The sequence below is a fragment of the Notolabrus celidotus genome, chromosome 3, assembly GCF_009762535.1.
Source record: "Notolabrus celidotus isolate fNotCel1 chromosome 3, fNotCel1.pri, whole genome shotgun sequence".
Lineage (NCBI taxonomy): Eukaryota > Metazoa > Chordata > Actinopteri > Labriformes > Labridae > Notolabrus > Notolabrus celidotus.
The window spans coordinates 13185301-13212986 of record NC_048274.1 but is presented as its reverse complement, the minus strand read 5'-3'; the positions used below and the strand labels follow the sequence as shown (position 1 = coordinate 13212986).

General features: G+C 38.3%; 3 protein-coding genes and 1 long non-coding RNA gene across 4 annotated transcripts in view; 3 read left to right on the top strand and 1 right to left on the bottom strand.

The window, feature by feature from the left end:
• The first annotated feature begins 65 nt into the window (after positions 1–65).
• vat1l (vesicle amine transport 1-like) lies at positions 66–14758 on the top strand. Its single transcript, XM_034679737.1, has 9 exons — positions 66–588; positions 1185–1314; positions 1485–1700; positions 2095–2237; positions 4733–4836; positions 5735–5790; positions 5953–6147; positions 11259–11342; positions 12889–14758. The coding sequence occupies exons 1-9, from the start codon at positions 374–376 to the stop codon at positions 12985–12987; spliced, it is 1242 nt and encodes a 413-aa protein (XP_034535628.1). The 5' UTR covers positions 66–373; the 3' UTR covers positions 12988–14758.
• Positions 14759–16595: 1837 nt separating this feature from the next.
• Positions 16596–22164, bottom strand: LOC117810122. The gene is made up of 2 exons (XR_004630712.1): positions 22061–22164; positions 16596–17104 (listed from the first exon to the last, which is right to left on the bottom strand). It is a non-coding gene; the product is annotated as an uncharacterized LOC117810122 (long non-coding RNA).
• clec3a (C-type lectin domain family 3, member A) lies at positions 16857–18759 on the top strand. Its single transcript, XM_034679738.1, has 3 exons — positions 16857–16959; positions 17031–17132; positions 17835–18759. Exons 1-3 carry the CDS (start codon positions 16857–16859, stop codon positions 18230–18232), a joined length of 603 nt encoding a protein of 200 aa, XP_034535629.1. The 3' UTR covers positions 18233–18759.
• Positions 21141–27686, top strand: part of usp47 (ubiquitin specific peptidase 47) — a 28022-nt gene continuing 21476 nt past the window's right edge. Inside the window, exon 1 of the mRNA XM_034679736.1 lies at positions 21141–21523. Coding sequence (XP_034535627.1) covers positions 21479–21523 — 45 coding nt within the window. The 5' untranslated portion in view covers positions 21141–21478. The remainder of the gene's footprint in view (positions 21524–27686) is intronic.

Below are 27686 nucleotides of genomic sequence, written 5' to 3'. Positions count from 1 at the left end.
TTTCCTTGTATCATGAGTGATTGTTGCATTTCTAGACTCTGATTGTTTGGGACACTTTTCACCAGCAGATGGTGCCCTTCATCAGCCAAAACAATGGACCGCTTTGCAAGGGGGTGATTTATATACATCCGATTCTTGAAATTATAAACTTTTGCTAAATTACACAGCACATCTGTGACTTTGATAAGACAAACTAGCTATTCCGGATTGTTGTTCCGCATGATTGAGAAAACCCGTGAGATTTCAGGCTTCACTGTGGATAAGCATCCATCCATGCAGTGCCTGCCTGTGCGCAGGCTGCCTGCACACCACATCACTCTGAACCCCTTGCAGTATAGAGGAGAAGCAGAGCCCACTGCTGCTGATCTCCGACATGGCGAAAGAAGGAGCACACATGACAGAGGAAACCGAGTTTATGATAGACAAAAATGTGGGGAAAGAAACAGAAAAAGTAGAATCGTCCAGCGATGCCAAAGAGATGCGAGCCGTGATTCTGGCAGGTTTTGGAGGTCTCAACAAACTCAGGGTAACCAAGAAGCCAATGCCCGAGCTTCAGGAGGGAGAAGTGAAGATCCGCGTCAAAGCATGGTAAATATGAAAACATCCCTGATTCATTTTATATGTACGCATACATTGTCTTCTCTTGTTGCCTTCATGTTACATACCAGTGCTTTACAGAAGTGTTATAATAACTATAAAAGCTGAGCATCACATCTTGTTTAAGAATTTCGCAGTGATGAAGCCACAGGTCTTTTCTAGTGCAGGAGGTTGGCTGGCAGGCTGGAGCTTTTCATACTAAGCAGGGATGAAGAACAAGTGTTGCAAGATATCATTATAATCATCATTTGAATCACTGTTTTTTTATCTGATGATGGCTTCATTAACATGATATGGATTTACTCCTGATGGTATTAGATTGAAGCTGAACTAATGATAATCTCAGGTAGAATAATACAGGTCATGAGAGAATGCCTGTTGAATCCTGTACTCACAGGGGAATAGTCAGTGAGTCACTGCTGATACAGATTAAATAAATTGCACAGGCAACCCTTAAATCTCTGAACAGCTTATACTTCATCTTTTTGATTGAATAGCTGTCAGATGTTGGAGACAGCCTGATCCATGATTCCAGATATTGATTTGATGTCAGCCAACTATAAGGTACAATTTTTTCTGTGTCGCAGTGGATTGAATTTTCTGGACCTGATGGTGCGTCAGGGAACGATTGATAACCCTCCTAAACCTCCTCTTGTGCCTGGGTTTGAAGTCTCTGGAATAGTAGAATCAGTGGCTGAAAACACAACAGGATTTGAGGTTAGTGGAACCAGGGTTCATAATTCTATATTGATTTGATGAATGAATGTTGTCAAAAAACCTGGGGCCATTTGTAAACCTAAAATTAAGATATACATTACAACGAATCCATAATTTACTAATGGCTCTCTACTGTTTGTTTGCTAACCAGCTTCTCTCCCGTGTTTCAGATTGGTGACAGAGTTATGGCTTTTGTGAATTACAATGCCTGGGCAGAGGTTGTTTGCACACCAGTGGATTTTGTCTACAAGATGCCGGATGAAATGACTTTTTCAGAAGCTGCTGCGTTCTCCCTCAACTTTGTGACTGCTTATATGATGCTGTTTGAAGTGGCCAATCTGCGAGAGGGGATGTCCGTGTTGGTTCACTCAGCAGGAGGGTCTGTAGTAAGTGCATTTTTATATGATTGTTTCGCAGACACAGTCAAAATGTCCATATTTCATACAACTGTCATGGTATCATACTTGAAAATGCAACATGCACACCGTCCCCTGCTTTTGCTCAACAAATGCAAAATGACAATATATTTATTTTCAAATTATTAAGATGTATGCTTGATTATTAAAAAAGACAGTTGCTATAACTAAAGTTTAACACGTGATCAAAACATTGGTCTAATACACACGCTGTCTAAAGATATTGATGCAATGCAGATCTTCTCCTGGGCTGTATCCTCTGTGGTTTCATGGTTTGTTCCTTAGCACACATGCTGGTTTATTCAGAGTGAAGTCCTGTGTTCTCACGCACTGATAAACTGTTGCAACTGTTTGTTATCTTCAGGGACAGGCTGTTGCTCAGCTGTGTTCGACTGTACCTAATGTCACTGTGTTTGGCATCGCCTCAAGTTCCAAACACGCGGCCATCAGAGACTCGGTGACTCACCTCTTCGACAGAAACGTGGATTATATGCAAGAAATCAAAAAGTAAGCGCAGAAAGTTTTTTATTCTGAATTTGTGTCTGTGTTTAGTAGATCTGACTTTGAATACCTTTAGCTGAAGCATTGTATACACGTAAAGCAATGTGGCTACGTGGACCTCGCTGTCCTTAGAGGGCTGCAGAAGGATGCAGATGTTACCTGCTGCCTTATTTGGTCTTGTGTGGCTGTGGTTCCCATAGCAACACACAGCTCATCTCACAGCAGCAGTGTGTAGGGCGGAGGTCTGCACTGGCTATGTGGAACTACAGAGCCAATTAGTGCTAAGCATTGATACGCTACACATTCCATTCATTACACAGCACACTGTTACCCTGTATGCTGTCAGAGAAAACACCTCGTAGCAAAGTTTAAAAGAAACAGATTCACTCAATTAATGCTGAGAAGAGTTCATCTTTTAGAATGATTAAAGATTCAGAGATAGATTTAAGAGTCATTTAATGTCATTATACTGTTGAGTCATTTAAACAGGACATGCACCAAACATTCATGACACATGATGAAGAACTGTGCAGCTCCAAATAAAACACATACGTTTCACATTTTCTTTCTTTAGCACTGAACTCTTCATGGTTTCTGCCTACATATCTAGTTGTAGTGGATTAATATGCCTTTCATCTCTCTGGCCTGCACATTCTTCTCAGGATCAAGAGCAAAGTACTCTTAAATTAGTCTTTTTACAAAAGGCAAAAACCATGGGAATCACAAGACCACCAAGCAGTTTAACCAGGCTGGTGTCCAGGACCACAAGGCAGAAAGTAAGGACTTATGGGCACCTTATTCATGACATGCCTCTCATTCTTTCATATCTGTAGGCATACTGTTTTGTCTGGCCAGGTCTGTCTGTAATAAGAACATTTTTGAAACATGACTTGGAGCGGTGCTGGCCTTGCAGAACATCAATAAGATCTTCATAAGTAAACACTTGGCAGAGTCAGGAGAAAACCTGCAGGTTGTAAAGTGTTTGTTCTGGCAGAGAAAGACTCCAGGGAATAAATGCTCATATCTTATGAACTGATTTGAAGGCTACTCTAAAGCATGAAACGTGTGCATATGAGGATGCCTATGATGAGTCCATGCACTTACACTCTTATTTACATTGTTTCTGTAAATAAATAATGTCAGCTGCTGCATTTTTGAGGATGAACCTGTCACTAGGTGATTATAACTAATTAATGAAGAAACAAAAAACAACTGTGAAACTATTTTGGTGCTGCAACTTATTTTTGTAATTGATAGTTAGGTTGATAAATTTAACAAGAGAGTGCTGGGCCTATTTTGTCTTTAAAGATTGAGAAGAATACCAAGTTCTGCCCAAGGCTGAAAGTTCTCACATTTATGAGTCTAGACCTCTAGTATATCTTTTTTCTGCTGTTACAAACTTAAAAGCAGGGTGCATAGAAATGGGTATATTTGGCAGTCAGACTCTAGATTAAAACGCTCCCCTGCTCAACCCACGGGGGCTTTTAAGGACAAGAAGCTCATGTGATGCATGATAAGTATGATCCTCCATTTGTCCAGTTTTTACTATCAGAAATGTCTATTCTTTTGCGCACAACGACCACCACTCTCCTCTACTTTACTTCCAACAAATGCATTTCATGTGAATGCTCACTAAATACAAAACATCGTATACGAGTGCTACTTGTGGTACAAGATGGTGGCCTATGTGGGAGGGGACCCTCTCTTATGTAGATATAAAAGGCTTATTCAAGTTAACAAAAACTACATTATTTGATATTGAAGTGATTATACAATAATTTAATTTTAATAAAATTCAACCAAGTCTTTTCTGCTAAATGCTGCTAATTACTACTCACTACAGCTTTAATCTGTTAAAAAAAACTGCAGTATGAATAAATGAAAAAAATATTTGACTGACTAATTGTGTGAGTCCAAAACTACTACTAGTACTATTTTATTTTACTTTATCTTATTTGATTTAATTGTATTCAATATTATTTCGTTTTGTTTTATTATTTTTTTTCATTATTATTATTATTATTATGATTATTATTATTATTATTATTATTATTAGTAGTAGTAGTAGGAGTAGTAGGAGTAGGAGTAGGAGTAGTAGTAGTAGTAGCAGTAGTAGTAGTATTAGTATTAGTATTATATTTGATCAATTATAGGAGTTGTTCTGAAAGAAAATATTCTCCTCTGATTGGAGTTTTTCCAATGAGAGAACTGTCTGCTTTTTCTGTTTTAAATTCTTGTAAGCTTAAGAATTTTGGATTTCAGGCTGTTGTTGAAAAAAAGAAAACCAAAACATTTGAAAACATCAAATTGTGCTCTTCAATAAAGTGCAGACATATTTCATTTTTTTCCTGCATTTGACAAATGAAACAAACAAAAATTGCAGAGTAATTGACGTTTGTTGTTTTGATGTTTAGACTGCATTCTCACATGTATTTTGTTTTTATGAATAATTTTTTTTTTTAATTGGTACTTAGAATTTTTCTTTGTTTTTGTATTGTCAGGATTTCTCCAGAGGGAGTGGACATCATGTTGGACAGCCTGTGTGGGGAGAACACAGTGAAAGGCTTAAGTCTGCTGAGGCCTTTGGGAACTTACATCCTCTATGGTGGGAACAATGTTTGAACTTGCTGTTTGTCTGACTGTGCCTGTTCATTTAGCTCTGCCACAGTGGTAATGATCACAAAGTGTATCAGTCAAGTTTTAGTCAATATTTTGCCTTCACTTGATTAAATATGAGCTGGCAGATGAATGGTTTAATGTTTTGGGGATGAATAATGCTTTACTGCTAAGGGGTTGAAAGAGCAGATTGAAAGTCTCACGTTTGTAAATAAAAATGGAAGCTTGAGCAAGCAACAAAACAAAAACTTTAGGTAGTTTTCTCAAGGCTGATGGAGAAATCTGCCCTCTTTAATAAGGCAAACTTTTTGATTTTCTGATGAAATAAACAAGATTTTTGCTCAGTTTTTAGATTTAGAAGGGCTTAAATTCAGATGTAACATTTTAAAACAGTTAGCAAATCTGTTACCACTTTTTTGATAAGCTAGATTTAGATAATTTTATTTATTTTGACTTTAGCTCCATATCAGACGATGAGACAGATACCACTCTTTTCTTTAAACTCTCAGCAAGAAAGGGTAAAAATGTATTCCCCAAAATGTAATTTAAAAGTAAATTCTGAAGCTCTCTTTAATAACACAACCTCTCCATAGACTCCAAATTAAACATTTTGTCCCTCACAGCTACTGTGCTAATCTGATCTCTGTTAATTACTGTCGAGTCTCATGAATCAATCAGCTACATTAGAGGGACATTAATTCATTAGGTTTGGCTATACTGAATATGTGCAAAGGCATGCTTGCACAGATCTAAGGGTTTAAAGGTGCCAACAGTTCCTCCCCCTGCCCTCCCACCCTCATGCTTCGTGGCTGCCGATTATTGGCCAGTCACTTCTGTCCAGCCTTTTTGCACAGCATACAGCAATGCTTTTATTTTTGTCTTTTCAGGCGCGTCAAACATGGTAACTGGGGAGACAAAGAGTTTCTTCAGCTTTGCAAAATCTGTGAGTCAGAGATGAAGTCTGTCATCAACATTTGTAGGCAACAGCACCCTGTTACTACCCATTAAACATTTCATGGCAAATGAAGCACACATGCACACACACACATACACACAATGAGTCACTAGAGTTAAACATGCCTCTTTGTGTTTTTTTTTTCTCCAGTGGTGGCAGGTGGAGAAGGTGAACCCTATTAAACTGTACGAGGAGAACAAAATAATGGCCGGATTTTCGCTCCTCAACCTCCTCTTCAAGCACGGGAAATGTAGTCTTGTGAAATCAGTGATGGACAAACTCTTGTGTCTCTATGACCAAAAGAAGATAAGGCCTGTAGTGGACTCCCTGTGGGCGCTGGAGGAGGTAAGAGGGAGGGTGATCAGAGGGTGTATGGCAGCGAGGTCTGTGATAATCAAAATAAAACAGATCACAGTGGTATGAAAGTACATTTCCGGGGAATCAGACATTTTTGGGCAGCAATTAAGCTGTTGTTGGTAGCTCCTGCTTTCTGTGGGACATTGTCAGCCGTTCTTGGACTTTCTTTCACAGATGGCGGGTAGGTTGCATCTTCCTGTTTCACATTTATGTCACGCCCACACAAAACCCGACCATATGGCCCAACGTCAATCACTTTATTCTCCATTTTGTACAATTTGTCCCTTTAACTGCAATGATTTCATTCACTAGAAAGCTTTGTACAGTAGATGCACACAAATCATAAGCACACTTTTGAAGTAATGTAATTTTGGATAGGAACAAAGTAAATACATTTCACATAAAAACTCTAAGTAAGAAGAGCAATGTGCTTTCTTAATGTGTTGAGCCTGGCCATAGCAAAACTGGTTTTGTATCACTTACTGGAACTGTTAATAATACGATGCAATTAGATGCAACGTGATGTGATACGATACTATACGATACGATACAATATGATAGGATACGGTATACCTGATACGAAACGATATGATATGATATGTTACAGTACAATATGATACAACCTGACATGATACATTACGTTACGTTACGTTACGTTACGTTACGTTACGTTACGTTACGGTACGAGACGGTACGGTACGGCACGGTACGTTATGACCTGATACTATACAATATAATTTAAATCAGGAGAGACACAGATTAAATGTTGTTTATTACAACTTAATGAATAATGAAACTTTACAGAAATCTTTGGCGTAAGGATAATTTTGTGAGCGTAGGATGTGTGAATTTGGCAGCAGAAGAAATCCCCCTAGAGTCCAGACACTGGTGGTGGTGGTTGATGAATTCTAGGAATTGAAAACTTGCAGAGACCAGGTGGAGATGGGGAGGTGGAGGGGTGCGCGCTATCAATTCAAGAAGGAACTAGTTGGAGAGAGAGAAACACATTTAAAAAGACAGCAGAAAGTTGATAGGCTGACGATAAGTGCGTGCCACTGAGCTATTGGATGGAAGTGGGTTAGCTATTGAACGAGGGAGAGGAGAGTTAAACAACTGATGTGATTGCTTTTAGTCTTCCTGTCTGAACTTTCGCTAGAGCTACTTATTAGATGATACTTATCTATATAATATGTTTTGATATGGTCTGACACGATACGATACAATTGTATATGATATGATACTATTCTAAATAATACTTTATTATACAATTGTATATGATATGATACTATACGATATAATACGCTTTACTTTATTGTGCCAGTAGGGAAATTTGTCTTGGACTCCAGTGCTGCACACATTTAGCTGACTCCATAGTATATATTAATGAATAGAAAAAGAAAATGGCAACCATCCACCTATCAACATCTGCTGCAGTCTTCCGTGTTCTAACAATTTACAAGTCGGTTGCGGTCAGGCTGTCCAAAAGCATCACAAAAATACAATCACCAAATCCACCAACGCTGCTAGCTGTGGTCTGAAATACCCTGTATACTTGATCTGTAAGAGCATATTTCTTTATTGTGTAATTTTTACCACCAAAACTAATGAGCGGAGAAGACCACCACATCACCTTCAAAGGTCTACCAATTAGCTTTTTAAATGCTCTATTTTCCCTTCTCTTGATAACCGTGCTTCAGTGGATAATTTCCACTGAATAAGGGATCCTAACAGAAAACTCTCAGCCTGTGGGGTCAACAGCAAAGAGGGCACCAGAAGTGGGTTGAAACACTTAACCCTGTAAATCCTGTTAGGTTTATGAAGAAAGTCCTCCTCTGGTTGGATGATAATGACAGACACGATTCAGGGAAATAGTACGCCTAATAAGATCACATCTGACTGTTATGGAGAAGGTTTAAAAATTATATTTGAATCATTTGAACGTAAGTAGTACAAATGTAACTCAAATGGCAATAACCTTTTCATACTTGTGGTGAGTCACAGTGTCTTGTCCTTCAGTAAATAGTCTTCACATGACGTCTGTTTGTGTCTGGTTTATCTGTGGCAGCAGGTAATACATTCCATAATTAGTATGAGACTCAAGACAGTCATAAGGGTAGAAGCCAGTGCCTTTGGAATGGCTTTTTATCTCCATGTCAACTAGCTAAACAAATTACTTCTGCCTGATTAAAACCAAAGTTTTAGCCTTTTTATCAGCACAGAGTTTAACCTGTGCCAGAATTAATCTGTAACATGCTCTGCCTGAACGAGTCATATGTTTGGAATTTAACTCATGCACTAAAATCCTACAAGAATCCAGATAAAAGGTAAAGCAGTGCAGGTAATTCATTCATCACAAGAAGCTGATTATAAGTCATTCTGATCATTTTTTAATCTGCAGTCAGAGAGAGATTTTCATTTCTCATGGGAAACTCCCCCTCTACTGTTGTCATTAAACCTTGGCAGATTGTTCAGGCCATTCACTGGAACCATTGCCCATGAACAATCTGGTTAGAGGGGGAGGATGGCGTGGGATGTAGTGCCAGGGGCACAGCCGGCCTCATTTGTTTATATGCCGGGAAGGAGAATCGAGGGGGCGTTGGTTGATGTGTTGACCATGGAAACCTTTTTTTTTCCTGCAAATTAAAGTTGCAAATGTGCGTGTCTGAAACAGATTAAAAGGACCTTGTCTGACCACCAGAAGATTTAATTGTCCGTCGCTTTAACCTTCCAGTTCCACTCGTTGTTGAAGATATAAAAGTGAACCAATACACTGAGTTTGGCACTTGGAGAGTCTGAATACACTAACTAATGGATCTTTCCATCTGCTCTTCCTGTCTGCTTAGTAATAAACTTATTACCAAGCAACAACATTCAGGAAATGTTTCTGACCTAATTACGCTCTTGGCACGATTTTCTGCTGTTTTTTAACAAATGAATGCTCGCAGCACAATGACTGACAGACAAAGAGGCACATTCACTCGTGTCTTTGTGTCGACTGTAATGAGAAAGCAAGATTTAACATCCTTAGTAATGATTTGTGGTGTGCCTGAATTTCACATTACACAACTAAGTCAAACAAGGCTTGATGAGTTGTGTTAGTGCTTCATCATTGTTAGCATGGTTTACCATAGACTGTATAACTTTGCATGTTGCCAGTGATTTTGGATGTAGATGAGGAAATGTTGGATTAACACCAAAATTAGGATAGTAGAAAAATTGTAGTGTCCTGGGAGTGGTTTGTCAATTCCAACAGCTTTCAACAATTTTTACTGTTGTGTTCCTTTTTGCCAACAAGGGATGAAAAGGAGGCACAGAAGATGAATCTAAAATGTTATTGTACAATATTTCCAAAAGTGTTTTTTTCCCCACCACTATATTGGCACCAATTACTCTGGTGGAAGACAATAGCTATGTTAACTTCATCTGACTCCATCCAAATGGTGTGAAAGATGGCCTGCTCTCCAATATGTGGGTAATAAGCATGATGCTGAGTGAGATAGCATCGCTTGTTTACATACAATCAACTTTCTTCTTCTTGTATTTTTATTACAGTATAATGATGATGTATAATTGTGCAGCCTTACCCAGCACTGCACTCCCTAGAACAACACCCCCCCCCCCACACACACACACACACTACACACACCCCCACACACACACCAGCAGGAAAACAATTTGTCATTCTCCAGCAGCTCTGTATTGAGTAGAGGTGCCTCCTTGTCATATTTGTCTGCTAGCAAACAATAGAAACGCTGCCAGCCGTGAACTCAGACTGAACCTTCAGCAGAACCTATGTAGTGTTCCTGTTTGTTATGCACACACAAAACACAGAGACTGAAACTACAACACTGCCACTCCATTGTTGCTGTGATCTTTGGGATGTTAGGGTGCTCTACAAAAGATACAGATACAAGCTTTAAAACTGAAATCTACTGCAATTGATTGAAACTACAGACGAAATCGACGGTCAACTTGTGAATAACAGACTAAGAAGACTCTGACACATTGTCTTCCTCAGTTATGTTCACCTAGCAGCAGAACTGGATTAGACATAATGAATGGTAAAGAGATGTCAGATCCTAAAATGTACTTTGGAAAAGCTGCATCTTTATTTGGAGTGCAGAGATTTAAATCCCTGCCTGCTGATCTTTGCTGCTACCTGTCTTGAGTTAGAGCGTATGTAATTATATTTTTTCACCTTCAGAGACAATGAAAAGTCTTACTGCCTAAATCTTTGCACAAAGAGAATCTGTAAATTAGGAAAGTGGAGTTTGGAAGAAGTGTGGAGATGAGCCTGACACTTCCTCAGAACAATGTCTTTAATTTACAGAGGCCTCTGTGTTTTATTCTTTTTCATATGTTTGAGTGTTCATACTTTTATCACTCTGAAGAAAGTGAAACAAATAAACACCTAAAGAGGACACTTTAGAGACAGAAAACAAAATATTCAATCCTGAGCCTCACTTTATAATAGTATGAGAATAAAAAGTGCCTTGTTGAAAGCTGCAGGAGCAATTTTTGTCATTGGAGCTATTACCTCCCTGCCGCTGTTGAGCTGATTCATCCAATCACATGTTCAAGATTCAGCCTGTATTCTCCATGCACTCAGGTAAAAAGCAGCAGTGTACTTGTGTGCTGATATAAACCTTCCAGGGTCATTACTACAGGCTGCGAAGTGTTCAATGTGATATCAAGTAAAGCCCAGCAGAGTGAGTCATCATCATTTAGGCAACATGGAGGCGATTAGCTTTTCTCTCAGAGCCCGCTGAGATTATAGCAGGCTCTGAAAAAGTAGCCCCATGTCTGTAATGACCAGAAAATGACTCTGAAGGGTCTTTGGATGACTCATTTTCTAAAGGACATAAAAAGAAATTTATAAGTAGATGCTTTGACTCATCTTTTCTATGTTATAGTTAGCTACATGGAGCACAGAGAAGAAGGAAGCACATTTATATATGCTAAGCTGCATCATTCAACTAAAATGAAACCTCTATTTTAAGATTAACAGACACTCTACAGTAAACACTACGGTTTAAAAATAGATGTGTCTGTAGTTTTTCCTTTTTCAGTGTTAGTTATTTGTTGTCTTTTGTTCACAGGTCAAAGAGGCCATGCAGAGGATTCACGACAGAGTAAACGTAGGAAAACTTATTCTGGATGTTGAGAAGACTCCAACGCCTCTGGTAGTACCAACATTTTTAAGTTCTCTTCTTTTTATATGTAAGAAAAGTTAGCAGGAAAAGTCAATAGGTGAAGATGATGAGTAGCTGTTGTATGTGCAACGATGTTTCATTTTCACAAATGCCTATTTTTTTCCACAAACACTCTCCATATTTAACATCTCACAGTGTGATTGGCTGATGAATTGGTTTAAAAGTAACAAAGCAAGTGTGGAGTTCATCACAAACTTTGTTCCTTCTTAAGTGTTACCTGCACTAGAGTAAAGACATAGTGGAGCTGGCCCTTATTTGGAAGAAGAATACTGATGCTTACGGAAGTGTATTGCATTCACAATGGGAAAAAATCTGCTTTGTTTTTCTCAATAATCAAGTTAATTATTCTAGAATTACTAGAATTGTTTTTCTGAATAAAAAAATCTGCTTTATGAATTTAACGGGTTAATTTTAGGGAGAATTAAAAGAAAAGTAATTAAAATCAAAAAAATTCTGCACTGTTTTTCTTGACCAACAAGATTTTGGAATTACGATTTTTTTTTTCTGAATAAAAAAAGTCTGCTTTGTTTTTCTGAAATACAGCTACAGTAAAATCCCAACAGCACCTCAAGGCCACACAAGGAAGTACGGATGCCAAGTTGTTCAGTTCAATCCAGTTTTAGTTAATTCGTGTTTAAGACATTTGGAGATACTAGTGTCTTTTTGTAACATAGATGGTATTGTCAACTTTGTGCTTGAGGACTTTGCAGTTGATGACGCAAGGCCAGTTCTAATCTTCTGGAAATTGCAGTATTTCTCCAGGATCAGCTGAGGAACTATGACATACTTAATGGATATAAGATTATGCATTTGAAATGCATTCAAGAGACAATCAAACCATTGCCGAAAATACTGAGGCACCGGGTATATCGTTATTTCAGGAAAAAACATGACATTAATACGCTTCCGTAGATGCTTTAAAAAAGAAATACCCCTCTCTTGTTGTTTCCATAGTAATAATAATAATAATACATTGTATTTAAAAGCATCTTTCTTAACACTCAAGGCTACTTTACAGAGGGATAAAACACAAAAAATAAAATACTATGATAAAATAAATAAAAAACAAGTAACACCAAGTTAAAAATGAAGATCTTGATCCATGATCTTGTTTATACTGCCAATGTATAACTAATTATAAGAAAATCTAGAATGAAATGTATTATTTGGAAGCACCGTAAATGTGACAATGCATTGCATTAGATGGTCTTTTTTTCCTGTGTGCTCTAAAAGCACACAGTTAATTTTTGGCTAATTTGCTATGTGGATATATTTGATGTAAAAAAAAAAGTTTGACCTGACATTTCTTGGTCCAAAAGGGTAATAATGATGCAGTGAGTAGGATTTCCTCCTTTTTTACAATCGTTGTTTCACGAGGATCTTGGATCTATAGCTGTTTATTAACCCAGGGCACATTTGCACAGTTACCGTACGACGAATGGTAGCTCACATTTCTGTTCACCTCTGTTTATTTCTGTATTAACTAGATAACTGATTTATAATGTTTTCCCATTAGATGGCCAATGATAGCACAGAGACCAGTGAAGCAGGAGAGGAAGAAGAAGAGCCCGAGGGAGACAACGACAGCAAGGAGCGAATGCCTTTCATCCATTAAACCCAACATTACAACACAACCAGAGAGACTGAAGAGATTCACCACAGGGGAACACAACCCCACACACTCACAGCTGTATGTGTGTGTGTGTGTGTGTCTGTGTTAGTGTGTGTGTGCGTGTGTGCGTGTTTGTGTGTGTGTGTGTGTGTGTGTGTGTGTGTGTGTGTGTGTGTGTGTGTGTGTGAATGAATGCAAGTATGCATGTGTGCATGATTGTATGTTTGTGCAGAAAATGTTTTGGCCTCTTGTCTGTATTTTTTTCTCCGTTGATTGTCAAGCAGCATATTTGGGTAAATGAAGACTGGAGTCTTTAATCATGAATGAATACTATGCTACGGCTTTGTGTCCATTTTACAGTCGATTGTTTGCCAACTCTTAAGTGGATTGGACACAGATCAAATAAGCATTACAACCTGCTGACTCGCTCAAATCCCTTCAAGGTTAGCACCCTTAAAAAGAGATTCGATAGAAGAACGAAACCACAACATGAGTCCTCGATGATTTTCTAACGCTCCAGAAAGTGTTTCTACTTTGCATCGATATTTGCATGGTATTTTAGTCTTGGTTGCCAGTTATGTATTAATATGGGATCACTAGTGCCTTTTAGCTGCAAACACGTGTTTGATACTTGAACTGCTTTCCATGTGTGAAGTTTGCGACCAACAAACAAACAAAAACTGTGTTTAACTGGAGTCTGATGAAAACTGTCATAGCTGCTTTCTTGTCTGAATATAGAGTTTGTATTGAAGTAAATCTGAAGTGTCACCATAGCTCTCTTCATGAAGTTACTTATTGTACGGATTTTCCCAACATAACTTTATATCAGGAACTTTTTCTTAAATGCAGTACATGCAGGACAAGTGTTTACCTTCAGGCCACCACAGTCTCAGTGGAGATCCGTCGGGTCGAATTCATACTAGTTAAAATCCTGCATCATTACATGTTAATGCAAGACAACATGGATAAATCTGTAAACTGTGGATCTGGTCACACAGATGCAGTCTAAGCTTGTGGAGTCTCTGCTCGGCTTGTTCTGACTGAAGTTGTTTACTAGCTGGTGCCTCACAACAGAAGTGCCATAAGACTCCAATTTAGACTCATTTTGCAACACGCTAGTGTTTGAAGACAAGTGATTCACATCCATACGTTCATTTTCATATAATCCTCTGCTCTGCTCCACATGTGCAAGTTGTTGAAATGCACACTAGTACTACCTTTGGGTTTCATTTCCACTTCATCAAGTTCAGTGAATTATTTATCACTTGAATTATTAAATATAAAACCAGAAGTATTTCCTCCACTATTAAAACAACAACACAAGCTTTTCATTTCATTATCAGGTCGTATTTGATAAGTAGATAATGAATCATCATCAGTAGTTCACACTCCAAGCTCTGAAGCTGATTGATACACAGTGAAACAATGTCAATAGATTGTTTAGATGTAGGAATTGATTTCTAGACTTAAGAATAGGGGTAATGATGAGTAGACACTTTGGAAATCGCATGTCGATTTTGATGCCTTTAATGTCAGGTTTGTTGTGTTTGTGTATGTGTGCGTGTGTGTGTGTGTGTTAGAGAGAGAGAGAGTGCATGTATTGAGTGTGTGAATTCATATTGACTGAAAAAAAAAAGTCTAGCGTTGTAGTGAGTTCACACAATTCCTTAAAAAGACGGTTTACCTGTGGTCGTATATTTTTGTCACATTTTTTCTTGTGTACTTGTTTTTTGAGTACAGCTCTGTTTACTTGAATAAATTGGACTGCAAGTTGCTCCTTGTCTCAGCTCGTCGATTGCCTTATCCTTTTTTCATATGACTCATCAGTTGAAAAAGTAGTCTCGTCCTTATTTTACATTTTTTCAAAAGCTTTTTTGACAACTTTAAGAACAGTTCTGCTGCGGATGTTTTCAGGGTACTTAAGTATAAAACTTTGAAATGTTAACATGTTCTGTACAATCTGCATAGTTCCTAAGTTTGGCACCAGATGGCAACAAAGTCAGGGGTTTTTGAATGTTTATTATGAGACGAATCAACTCATAATATCCAATCCAATCCATTTTTTTTTAACCCTCCTGTTATGTTGTGGGTCAAATTGACCCTTTTTAAAGTCTATTTTAGGCAATATATGCCTTCCAAACCTGCTAAATACAGCATAATAATCTGGGCAACATGTGACAGAAGAGATGTTAATTTATCAACGTCTTTTCATAAAAAAATAAATAAAATAAACAAAAATATATGTCATGTAAAACGATGGTATTTATATTTAGGGCTTTCCAATGTACATTAAAAAAGTTTAAACATGAATTTTAATGAAAAACTGGTGAGTTTTCCTCATTGAACCATGATTTGTGAGAATTTAAGAACACCAATGGACCAAATCTTTTTAAATTTAAATAGTTACTAATGCAGTTGAAAATTAGATTTTAAAAAATGTGCATTGGGATTTTTTGGGGTTCTGACACTTTTGGATAGTTGAATATGCCCCGGGTCAAATTGACCCAGGAACATTATTGCTGTTCAGGAGAAACAAACATAACAGGAGGGTTAAATAGTACATAAACACAAAGTTTACCAAAGTGCTGCACAGTGAAGTAAAATAAGTTAAAACACACAGAACATAAAACACTGTAAAAAAAATATAAATAAAAAATACAATGAAAGAATCATAATAAAACAAAGAAGACACTTTAAAAAATATCAGCTGAATTGCAGCAAATTGTGTTAATTGATAACCTTGATGCTTGTTATGTTTAATCATCACTAATCAATGTAAGCACATATTCTGACCCTGAGTCGTACACATACCGTGTTCCTTCCTCAGCTCATGGTCCAGTGTTAGTTTTGGGTGCAACGCTCGCCACAAGACGGGGAAAATGTTAGCAGAGATTACATTGGAACAGCACACAGCACAAGAATGTGCTAATACAACTCTTTTTGCGTTCTAACTAAACACAGATTGGACTCTTTGCTGTGCAAAAACATCCATCACACCTGCTAATAGTTATCACTAACACTTTTTAACATCTCGCACTTTTATTTCAAAAGGCTGATTCTCTGTAGTTAGGAAACCGCGGTCTTAGAAAGTGTGTAAAATGCTGCTCAGAAAACTGGAACATTGTACAACAAGAGTACAATTTAAATCACAACTCCAACACTGAAATGAGAGATCATACTTCAATGCTGGTTTTGAGAGTCCTATTGCTATACTGAGCCTATATGCCCAAGAGATTTCCGCATTTAGCAGCCCCCTCCCATCTTTAGACAACATCCACTCTAAAAATAACTTGGCCTGCACCAGAGCTGGAACTGGACTAACTGTGGTCCAAAGGGAGTTTTATTTTATAATGATTATATAACTTGAATTACATGTGACATAGAAAAAGTGTTCTCAGTTTCTGTTTTCAAGTCTTTAAAGGTGGAGATTATCAGTGTATATAAATACTACATCACACACTTTGTTTCAGAGGTGTGTTTTCACTCTTAAAAGATGACTCAGCATGTTAAAAGCTGGCACTGAACGTGGACAGGATGAAGAACACGGTGTAATAGTGCAGCAGTCAATGAATTTCCAGTTTGTTAGTGAAATGAAAGGGAATAGTGCTCAGTTCAACTTGTCCCAAGTAAATATTTATGAAAAGCCAGACACAAGGAGGTCATTATTTGCCCCTCCACACTTATACCTCTCTCACCTCCTCCTGATGTTTGGACAAAAACAAACAGAGCTGGAGCCAATGCAGAGAAAGGAACCCACAGAGGCATACAGAGGGGCCAGTATATATTGAGCAACATGCAGTGATTTCGGTTCCCCTCACAGCAGTACAAGGTGTGCTACTGAGTCACTCAGTTAGGATCCACTGGCCTCAGACATGGCACGTCTGGTCCTCCATGTCTTCATCATTCTGTGCTTCTCTTTGCTCCACGGCAGCTCCAGCCGTCCATCTCGCACCAGGAAGGCAGTGTCACCACGAGGTAACACATCACTCAGCTCATGATCAATCTGTTGGCTGTACTGATGTTTCATGATCTGTTCTCCTGTTCTTTTCATGGGTGTGCGGCTGCAGAGGAAGACGATGTGAAGTCCCAGCTTGAGAGGTTGTGGCTGGAGGTGAATTCACTGAAAGAGATGCAGGCGTTACAGACAGGTACTGCCAACACTACATCAAAGAGAGATGAGAGTGGATTTATGAATGAGAACTTTACAGTTTTTCTGTCAGAGGTGGATGAATAAGAAAAATGACACAGGATAAGGAAAAATGTATACAGTTGTTGAGATTCTTAAGTGGTATAATCAGTGTGTGTGGATGCTTTCAATGAGCTGTCAGAAAATATGTGGCTTTATGACTCAATTTGAACATTTAAGTATCCTGAATCACCAGCAGAGGGCAGCAGCACTCTTATTAAGCATTAAATGAAAGCATAAAGGGATGACTTTCAGAGGGATGACTGTCAGTGTAATAGATTTTAGGAAATTTTAAAATTTCAACATCATAGTTTTTGTAATTTTAAGGTTTTCTGTAATTCTTGGGGTTTCTTTCTTCTTCTTTTTTAGATTTTTCGTTGATTCAAATGAACTTATTGTTTGTTTCTGGTGTTTTGTGTTTTTTTTTTGCATACCCTGTAATTCCTTTGCCTCTTTATTAGTCACTCTACTGAAATTGAACACTTCATTGTATGAGTTAAAGAAGTAAGACGTGGATATTCTAAAAGTTAAGTATAAAAAAAAGACTACGTCATATATTGTCCTTTTTTTCTGCTAACATTGCAAAATCTTTAAAACTCTGTTAGCACCATTTTTTAACACTAACTTTCAGTTTGCTCATGAAGTGGGTGCTTTCTTCTTTCAGTCTGTCTCAGAGGAATCAAAGCTCACAGGAAATGTTACCTGACAATCGAGGAACCCAAACATTACCATGAAGCAAATGAAGACTGCATTGCACAAGGAGGGACTCTTGCAACACCCCGGGACATGATGGAAAACAATGACCTGAGAGACTATGCAAAGAGAAGCGCTCCTGGATCCAAGGACTTCTGGATCGGTGTGGCTGACATAGTGAAAGAGGGCCAGTATGTTGATGTCAACAGCATACCAGTCAGCTACTTAAACTGGGACCGCTCCAAGAAGCAGCCCACGGGAACCAAGAGGGAGAGCTGTGTGGTTCTGTCAGTGGCTGCACAAGGAAAGTGGTACGATGAGGTGTGTCGCAGCCTCAAAAAGTACATCTGTGAATATGTCATTCCATAAAGGAGACAGATGGTCATTTATGAGAGTCAGTCCTTGAAGTTCTGCAAGTATGTGTTGTCAAATATGTGTTAAAACACAATGGAAACAAGACTTCCCCATTTGTAATGAAATTCAAATAAATGTGAGGTACAGAACAGCATGACATGTGGGATATTCTGGAAACCTAAAGGTAAAAATGTGTTTTTTGTTACAGCAATTTCATTATGTAAACACACATTTTGTTCTTTATGTTTATGAATAACCACCATTTAGTTCCCCAGTTAATTACCCAGATCTAACAGCTCAATTTGCAATGTGGATGCAAGTCAAATAAGTGTTTCATATTAACTTGACTGATGGTTGTTTTCCGGAGCCTGAAACTGAACTAACAAAGCCATAAAAAAAAGTTTGTAATTTAATTTTGGACCAATGCACGTGGGAGTTACACAACATAGATATGATCTGTAATAGACACTGCTTGTACATCCAACTCTATTTTTACAATCCCTGTGAAAAAAATCAAGCATGGACAGAAGCAGATGGTGGGTAATGATAAGACATTAAATTAAACCTTGCTATGTTGTTTTTTTTAATACTTTTTGAGGTGAAAATGTTCATAAATCGTGTCGTGCTCAAATGTTTTAGATTAAGAAATTACATGAAAAGGAAGAGGTGCACTAACAATATCCCTCCAATGTTGAAAGTTAAATTTAGAGCCTGATGTATCATTTTGTTCTCTTATGGAAAATTAACTGTGGAACACCTTGGTAGCGGTAATTAGTAGAAAAGAAAAGCACCAATTTCAGTATTGAAGACTATTCCTACTTCTATTTTAGCACACAGTAAATCTTTGAACCCATCACAGTCCAAACCAGTACTTTGTCAAATGATGGCAATTTCACAATACAAGCATTTCCACGGCCGAGTAAATGTATGGTTCAGGAGAGGAATTCTAGTCCCTACTGAGACTGATGTGTACTTTTTGGTGACAACACACATATCACACAACAGAATAATTATAACGTGTTCCTGTCTGTCACTTTGACTCAGCTGCAGCTCTTTCACTCAAAAACAGACTTCTTTCATTAAAAATGTTTCTCTAAGAATCATTCCACCTTATTTGTCTTGGAATGTGGGAGGAAACCCTTTTGCCCGAAAATAAACTTGAACAAACACAGAAAGAACATGCAAACATGCAGAAAGGGACTGTTATCAAACCCTGACCCTTGGTGCTGTGAATAGACAATGTAAAATATGTGTTTCTAACTGTTTACTCTGAATTAATGTTGCTGCACTGCAGCACAAAGCATACTGCAGAGTAAAAACCATCCAACACTTTAGAGCCCATTTACTTTTGCAGCTTACTGTGTCATGTTGTGCACTTGCTCTTAAGCCCTACTTTTTTGTCATGCAGTGCTGCTGCTTGATGTAACAAACAAAGACAGTTCAAATAGAGAGGTATTTTCTTATTCTTGAGAGAAAAATTCATTCAGATCTAGAAATGGATTTTCAATACACAGCAGCTGTGGCCAGGGGCATCGCCAGGAATTCTGCCCCCCCCTGAAAAGATATCTCAGTGGTCCCCATCACCACAGCCAACCCTACAAAATATAACGTTGCTGCTATAATACTGCTTTATTTGCATTAAACAAAAATATATGCTTAAAACTATCCTGGTTAACTGACTCAAATCTAAGCCACATATCAATATGTATATATATATATATATATATATATATATATATATTTTTTTTTACAATGTCTCCAAATGTTACTGCAAAATATTGACCTTCAGACTGTTCACCTCTGTAAACAAAATTATTTGAAGCCAAGTGACTTGTTGAATAACAATAAGGGGGCATTATTTGGTATAATCTAACCTCAAGAAGTAAAATAAAACTCTGAAAACCTACAGTTTACTTTCAATCAGATTCAGCCACACTTGATGCTTTGAAAATATATATTATAACAAAACAAAAGAAAAGCGTAGTAGAAAACACACTTTATTTCAGGCCCATTAAGGCCCCCCCTCCCCACTTGGGCCCTAGGTTGTCGGTCCCACTTTTCCCCCAACTATGACACCACAGCCTGTGGCATGCAGAGGGACGATCCATCCTTGGTTTAATTTGTGGCCAGGGGCCTTATTTGTGCTCTTGCTATACCATTTCTTGTCATTTCCTTCTATTTAACTAATGGTGAAAATGTTTTAAAGACATTAAATAGCCTATATGACATAGAAGGGGAGATGAGATGAAACCTTAAAAGAAAGTATTTATGATGAAACAATTTTATAATAATAATGATAATGATAATGATAATGATAATAATAATAATAATAATAATAATAATAATAATAATACATGTTATTTATATAGTACTTTTCAGAAAACTCAAAGACACCTTACAAATAACACACATTACAAGACAGAATAAAATCTATAATAAGACGACTAGTCGATAATGGACAACTACCTTAGGAAGCTGGGAGGGTAGGGGTTGGCAGGGTAAATGGGGATTTATTTTTATATTGTCTTGTTTGTCTTGTTTTTCTGTTTAATTGGGGATTTTTTGTTCTATTCTCTGCAGATACTCTGATTTATTCTTACTCTTGTGTGATATCATTTTGTACTGTCTGCAAAAATTTAACAAAAAGATTTGGGGAAAAAAAAGAAAGACAGAATAAAAGAAAAAAAAAAAGAAACACAGTGGATATAAAACCATGAACAATTAGAAACAATTTTGGGCCCTCAAATCAAGCTACCCTTTTTTTAAATTTTGTGATTAGGTCGAGAAAGTTCAAACTCGACAGCATCTTTAAAGTGACCCACAGAAAACCTGTGTCAAACACTCACTCGTGTCCTTCTAATCTGTTAAAAATTTGATGTTTTTGTATTTTTTTTTTATCATCTCTGTCATTTTAAAAACGTAGACACACGCCGACGTCACCCTGCCTGCTCACATCACGCACGCTCGTCTGGATGGAATGTGACGCCAAAGCTCCCTGAGTGAAGTCTCGCGGAGTAAAACACACCGGCCATCTTTCTCCATTTATAGCAGCAGCAGGACACTTTGTGCGTCGGGAGTGTAAACCGAGTGTTGCGTTCACTTTGATAAGCCTACAAGTTTGTGTCAAGTTTAATTTAGTTATCCAAGCATCCAAACTTACAACAAACAACACACAAACCATGTTTGTGTTCACCGCTGCAAAGTTTCTCCGCTGACATCCCTTCCCGGATCAATGCTTGTTGTCTAAAAACTGTCGCACAAATGGAAATGGTGCCTAGCGAGGAGAACCAGTTCGTACCCAAAGAGGTGAGGCAATCATGGACCCAGCCCAGGTCGGGGAATCAACCTGCGGGCTGGAGCTGTCATCCTTACAGACTGTGATCAATAGTAATGACAAAACTTTTGCAGCACTTTGGGAGTTTGCGCTCTCGGTGTTTGGTTTAGAAGCTAACTCTCAGCTAGCTAAACATGACTTGGACGGCCTATCATGACATGGCTAGCTAACTAACCTTATAACGTTAGCTAGCATTAAGTGTTTTTATGTTGCATTGAAGCATATTTGTCCTGAAGTTATCTCACCTTCAGATACAGCTTCCTCACCTCCAACCCCTCCTGGTTGTGTCTAATGTATTACATGTTATCATTAGTCAGCTAACTGACAAGTATCATCAGCCAACGTAGTAGGAAATGGATGCTAATGTCGGGGTAAGGGAAACCACTGAAGCTAATGTTTTCTAACTTGCTTAACAAATTGCCAGGAACAAAACATCCGCTGCCCCCATGAGTAGTGTCGAAACAGCCTTCACAACATCTATTTATATATTAATTCATAACTAATCTCACCTGGCCTTGGTTACAGATTGTTTTGAAGGGAACTTGTAGCTTTACTGTAAATGTTAAAGCTAGCTAGTCAAATCCGTCAGCTAAAGCTAATGTTAGCATATTTGACTGCCCTTGGTAATTTAAATGCCTTACATGACATCATTAGAATTCCACACATCACGTTTGCACAAATATTTATTCACATTTCTAAGTTCGTCAGCTTATCCAGGTTATCTCCCCGTGTTTGTATCAGCTGTTAGCTAAAAGTACGCTTAGTTTCCGACACCAAATTGCATCTTTTCGACACATTTTTTCATCTGTAGCCTCTTTTTTTAAGTAGCTTTGGTTACCAGCTGATAATAAAGTGAATGCGAGGCTTTGTTTATGAACAGGGTGTCTACAAGTTGGCTGGAGGAGTCCCAGCATTTAATCAGGGTTTTAGCAGCAACGGTAACTTTGGCTGCATTGACGTCAGCTGCTGTCATACACACTACGTCACACGTTGACTTCAGGGATACAGATCATTTGGATGTTGATGAAGCTTCACATTAATTCTTCATCTATGTTGGGGGACCAACTAATAAATATATGAATATGTATGTATTTAGTACAAAAAGGATGACATGGTGAAGAATATGTTTGTAGAATTAAATTCTCACTATGGCATAAATATATTAGGGATGCACTGAAATGAAAATTCTTGGCCGAAACCGAAAACCAAAACACCAAAATAAATTATTATGCCAATTATTAGTAGGGAGACCGGGGACAGTTGTAACATTTCACTCCTTGGATTTGAGATTAATGGCTGATTTATACTTCTGCGTCTCCCCTACGCAGCAGGGGTTGACACGGACATGATCACCATATACTTGTGTTTCGATGTGTCCGTGTCACGCAGCAATCTTCCTCCAAAACGCTTGTTTTGTGGTGTCTCTGATGTTATGTTAATCTACAGCTTATACATGTTGCTGTTTATCATACAGACATGATTACATGAAGAATAGAGAGGAGGAGATGAAAAATACGGCCGATGTGCAGCCAATGTCCGGGAAGTGCTGTAAATGCGGGAAAGATAATGCCTTCAAGCAGACCAATCACAGGGCTTGCGGTCTGCGTCGGCTCTATGGGTAGTTACATTTTGTAGGAGGTGCACGTCAGCTACATACGTATGCCTCTGGTACGGGAGCTACGCGGACCCCTGTAGGGTACGCCGTCGATTCAACACAGAAGTATAAATCAGCCTTAAGCCATGCATTTTCTGTTTGTGTTGCACAGGCATTTTCTAGGCATTTTTCATTTATTAGCAGACACTTGAAGCTAGTTTGTATAGCAGTTTGAACACACTGGGTTAAAAGAGCTCAAAGCTATAGACAGAAATGTCAAAAATGTTACAGCTGTCCCCGGTCTCCCCTATCATTGCATTTATGGCTCTGACTGTACTAACCTCACTAAAATCAAGGATCTCATTGAACATATCAGACAACGAGGGTGCATGCCCCTCATCTGATCCAGAGAGACCAGTCATTTTTTCTGCACTCTGTTCGCTTCTCTGTCTCCAAGCGGGTTCTCCGCATCCATCGCGGCCTGGATCATTTCTCGTGCGCGCTGCTTTATTCCCACATCCAAGTAATGATCTTTATAACGCAGATCAAGTACAGTCGAGATGAAGTGCAGAGGATCCGAATAGATCTCAGTGAAACGTGTGCTGACAGACTCTAAGAGTGAACTTTTCCTTGTTTTCACTCAGTGGTCCGTCTCAACCTTTTTGCTTAGAAGACGCTTTAGTGCTGCAATTAAAGGAAGAACAGATGCAGACATGTTGGCCCTTATCCAGACAAGGGCATACTGGCCGCGTTTTTTGCTTGCGTCATCACAACATTCTGTTTCGGCCGTGTTGTTTCGGTGATAAAAGTATTGCGGCCGAAAACCAAAAATGCACTTTTGGGCCATTTTTGGTGGCCGAATTTTCCGTGCATCCCTAAAATGGATCGGTTGTTTATCTTGTCAATCAGATTAAAAAATACTCATTTTTTCCTGCAATATAGTCTAAGAAAGAAACTCCTTTGTTTAAGAGAATAACACCAAAAATTAACAATAGTTAAATTATTTTTTAAAGTGTGCCTCAAACTGGCCCTCACTGGCCAAAGTAACAAGATTAAGCTTGAAAATTCCCTTGTTGTTTCCTTGTTTCAAAAATATATTTAAGCTTGTTTTGCAGCCTTTGTTGTGGATTTGCTTGATCTTATTTTTCCTGCAGACCATATGTAAGATTTAACCTCTATGGACAAACTGAGTGTGTGGAAACACACAAGCCAGGGAAGTGTCACATCCAGTGCTTTAATGCTCTGTGTTGAAATATATGATTGACTCATAATGTGGAGCAAGACTTGAGCTTAAATGAAGGCCAGATAATGCAGGTAACTTGAGCTGCGTCTGGTGTTGACATCGGATGGTAAATCTGTTGTGGTGTTCTGGGATACTTGAAGTACTCAGAGCTCTGTTGATCTCAAATGAATGGATCATTTGTGAGCAGAGACTTTGTATCAGCAGTCACATAACAACAACACTCACACATGCAACCATGTAACATTTGGTTATTTGCAATGGTTCTGCTGTGTGGATTACGATAACTAAACCTCTTGTCTGAAATGTCACTATACTGTCTTTAGATACATCATTTGACCTCATTTCAGATGGGATAGCTCAACAGTCTCAAGAGAGAGACATAAAGCATCTCTAAGCATGATTTCCATTGCTGTTGGGAAAGCTATTAACAGTGATTTAATAACTAGGGATATCCTGATCAGCTTTTTTGGCCCCCGATCCAGATCCAATTTTTTGATATTCAATATTTTCCGATACAGATTCCCGATCCGATACTTGTACAAGAGGAAAGAGAGTTGAGCTGCACAGTTTTTTTTCCTCTAACAAAAATAAGTAATCGAAATAATAACAAGCATATGTCTTATGTTTATTCCATGTAACTTAATCCAGCTAGCATCGTACTCATAATCTGTTTTACAAGCTCTGCTGTAAACGGCAGCATCCGGCTGCGAGACGGAGAACGTAAATATTTTGGAGAAATTTTGGAGAAATATTTGTCAAACCACATAATGACGAATATTTTCAACCGGATGTCCGGCACATGACGCGGGAGTACGTCATAGCTTTATTTCCGCATTCAAAAATAAGGTGAATAGAGATGTGACAGACTGTCCTGTGTTTGGATTATGTTTTGCCTTTTTGAACCATATGTCCCTGGAGAGTTACCGCAGGGTGCGTAGAGCAGAGGCTCTTTTCTGTGCCGTGTCTGGCGGTGCACGTGAGCTCTACATCAATGTCCCTTTATCACTTTCTCATTATGTAAACACGATAAGCAAACTCAGAATTTCTCAATTGCACAGCTTCAGCTGCAGATTTTGTTCAGGGGCGGCTGTGGCTCAGTGGGTAGAGTCGGTCATCTATCATTTGGGAGGTTGGCGGTTCGATCCCAGCTCTGGCAGCCACAATTTGGCAGAACCCCAAATTGTTGTGCAGCGGTGTGTGAATGTGTATGAATGAGATTAGCTAACACTGATGGTTCCTTACATTAGCAGCCTCTACCATCAGAGAGTGAATGGGTATGAATGGGTGAATGTGACGAGTAGTGTGTAAAAGCGCTTTGAGTAGTCAGACAGACTAGGAAAGTGCTAAATAAGTACAAGTCCATTTACCATTTACGGCGGACGTAAATGATCGGATGAGATGATCGACTCAAATGCCGACCACCGATCTATTAAATAAACGTCCAGATCGGCTCAGATCCGGTATTTGAGATCGGGATTGGGACATCCCTATTAATAACCTCCAACAACAAACTGCCATTTAGTAGTTATCAGTCAGCATGAAAAGGATGTAACAAAAAGAATGGATTACAATGATATGAAAGGTATATTAACTAACTTATCCTGCTGCTTTCTCGTAACCAAAAATCATACTATCTTGATGACCTATTAGCCGTTAGTTGTGCATAAAGGCTGCCATGGTTAATCATTGATTTGTGACAGTCAGTGTTTATGGTTTTATGTCACATTGTCTTTGAACTACCGTGAGTTGATGGGACTTCCAACAGGAACACATCCAAAGACATAGATTGTAAATCTGTAATATAAATGTGAAAAAATACAGAAATCAGTTATTTTAAAGGTTTTACAAAGTGAACCATTTTGCCCCAACCACAAAATGGATTTTGTTGCCTTCCATTGAGTTACTCTCTTTTTTTTCATGCCTGTATTTTTCTTCAAGCATTTCTTTTTTTAATAGATCTTTGTTGCATTTTGTGCGACTTTATTCATCTATCACTCAAATGGAAACTACAATTGTCCCTCGCAGCTGTGCTTAAAACCTCCTCTGAGTTATTAACAAGGATTTTACTTTCACTTTCAGACTGCCAACGGTTCCTCCAACTTAGAAGCATTTGAGGAAGCTAGCTTATTTGTGGAGCTCATATAAAAGCAGAGACACACTGAACACTAACAGCACCCCCGTGGAGTTGGAAGCCATTAGTCTAAATCTAAATCATCTAAATGTGACCTGTGTGTCTCCGCTCTGCTCGCCTGTTTGTGTGTTTACGGTTGCATTTCATGGGTGCTGCTGACATTTGACATCTACGGTGTCTGTCATTATTTTGATGCCATTAAGAATCAGTGACGGCTGCATAGAAACACAGCCTGTGCCTTCGCAGTACCTTTGAGTTCATGCCAACACCTTGTGATTATATCCACAGTAAAAATAACCTTTAATCTCATAATGCACTTGTGTATTGTCAGCTGCAGCTTCTTTATATGACCTGTCAGTCACATTTTGCCTAGATGACAAACCTCACAGATTCCTAAAACAGGACTAACGTGTATCTTCCTGCAGTCATTGGCTTGCTTAGCAGTGTTGGAAGACGTAGGCCTCAAACTCTGCTTCACCTAGCCTAAAGAATTCTCTGATGTTTATTACTCAGGTATGTTTTACAACTTATTTGCTTTGTTTTGTTTGTTGTAAGTTGGTCTGACCCCCTCGGACTGTCTCTGTCTATTATTAGGGCGTGTTTTGGAGTTGCAGACAGAGTATTTTTGATGAGATGAAGAGGATTACTCGGGTAGCTATGCCTGGTGTGTGGTGTGAGAAGACAGCTCTCATAATAAAGCATGGTGTTAAACAGATGCATGAAGCAGCACTGCAGTGATGCTGTTACTGCACAAGTCAGACCAGCATATGGACATGCAATGAAATACAAATCTACTTCATGACGTACTAGAAGTTATATCTTAAAATGCTCACATTTCTAAAAAGCTTTAAGCATAGAAATAGTTAGATATTAGCCTTTTATTACCATTATTAGGGCTTTTGTAAATAGCGAACTGTAACTATTCTGCGTTTCTATATATACTTATTATTAATCCAAATTATATGATTTCATTCGTCTTTATATCTTATTTTATTCCTTCTTTCTATTAATATTTTTACTTTTTCATACTGTATATAACAGCATTCTGTAACAACTGAATATCCCCCTGGGATAAATAAAGTTTTTCTGATTCTGATATTAAATTAAATTCAACGTAAGCATAGCAAAACAAAAACAGAGTTTTTTTTTTCGTCTGTTTTTAAGGGG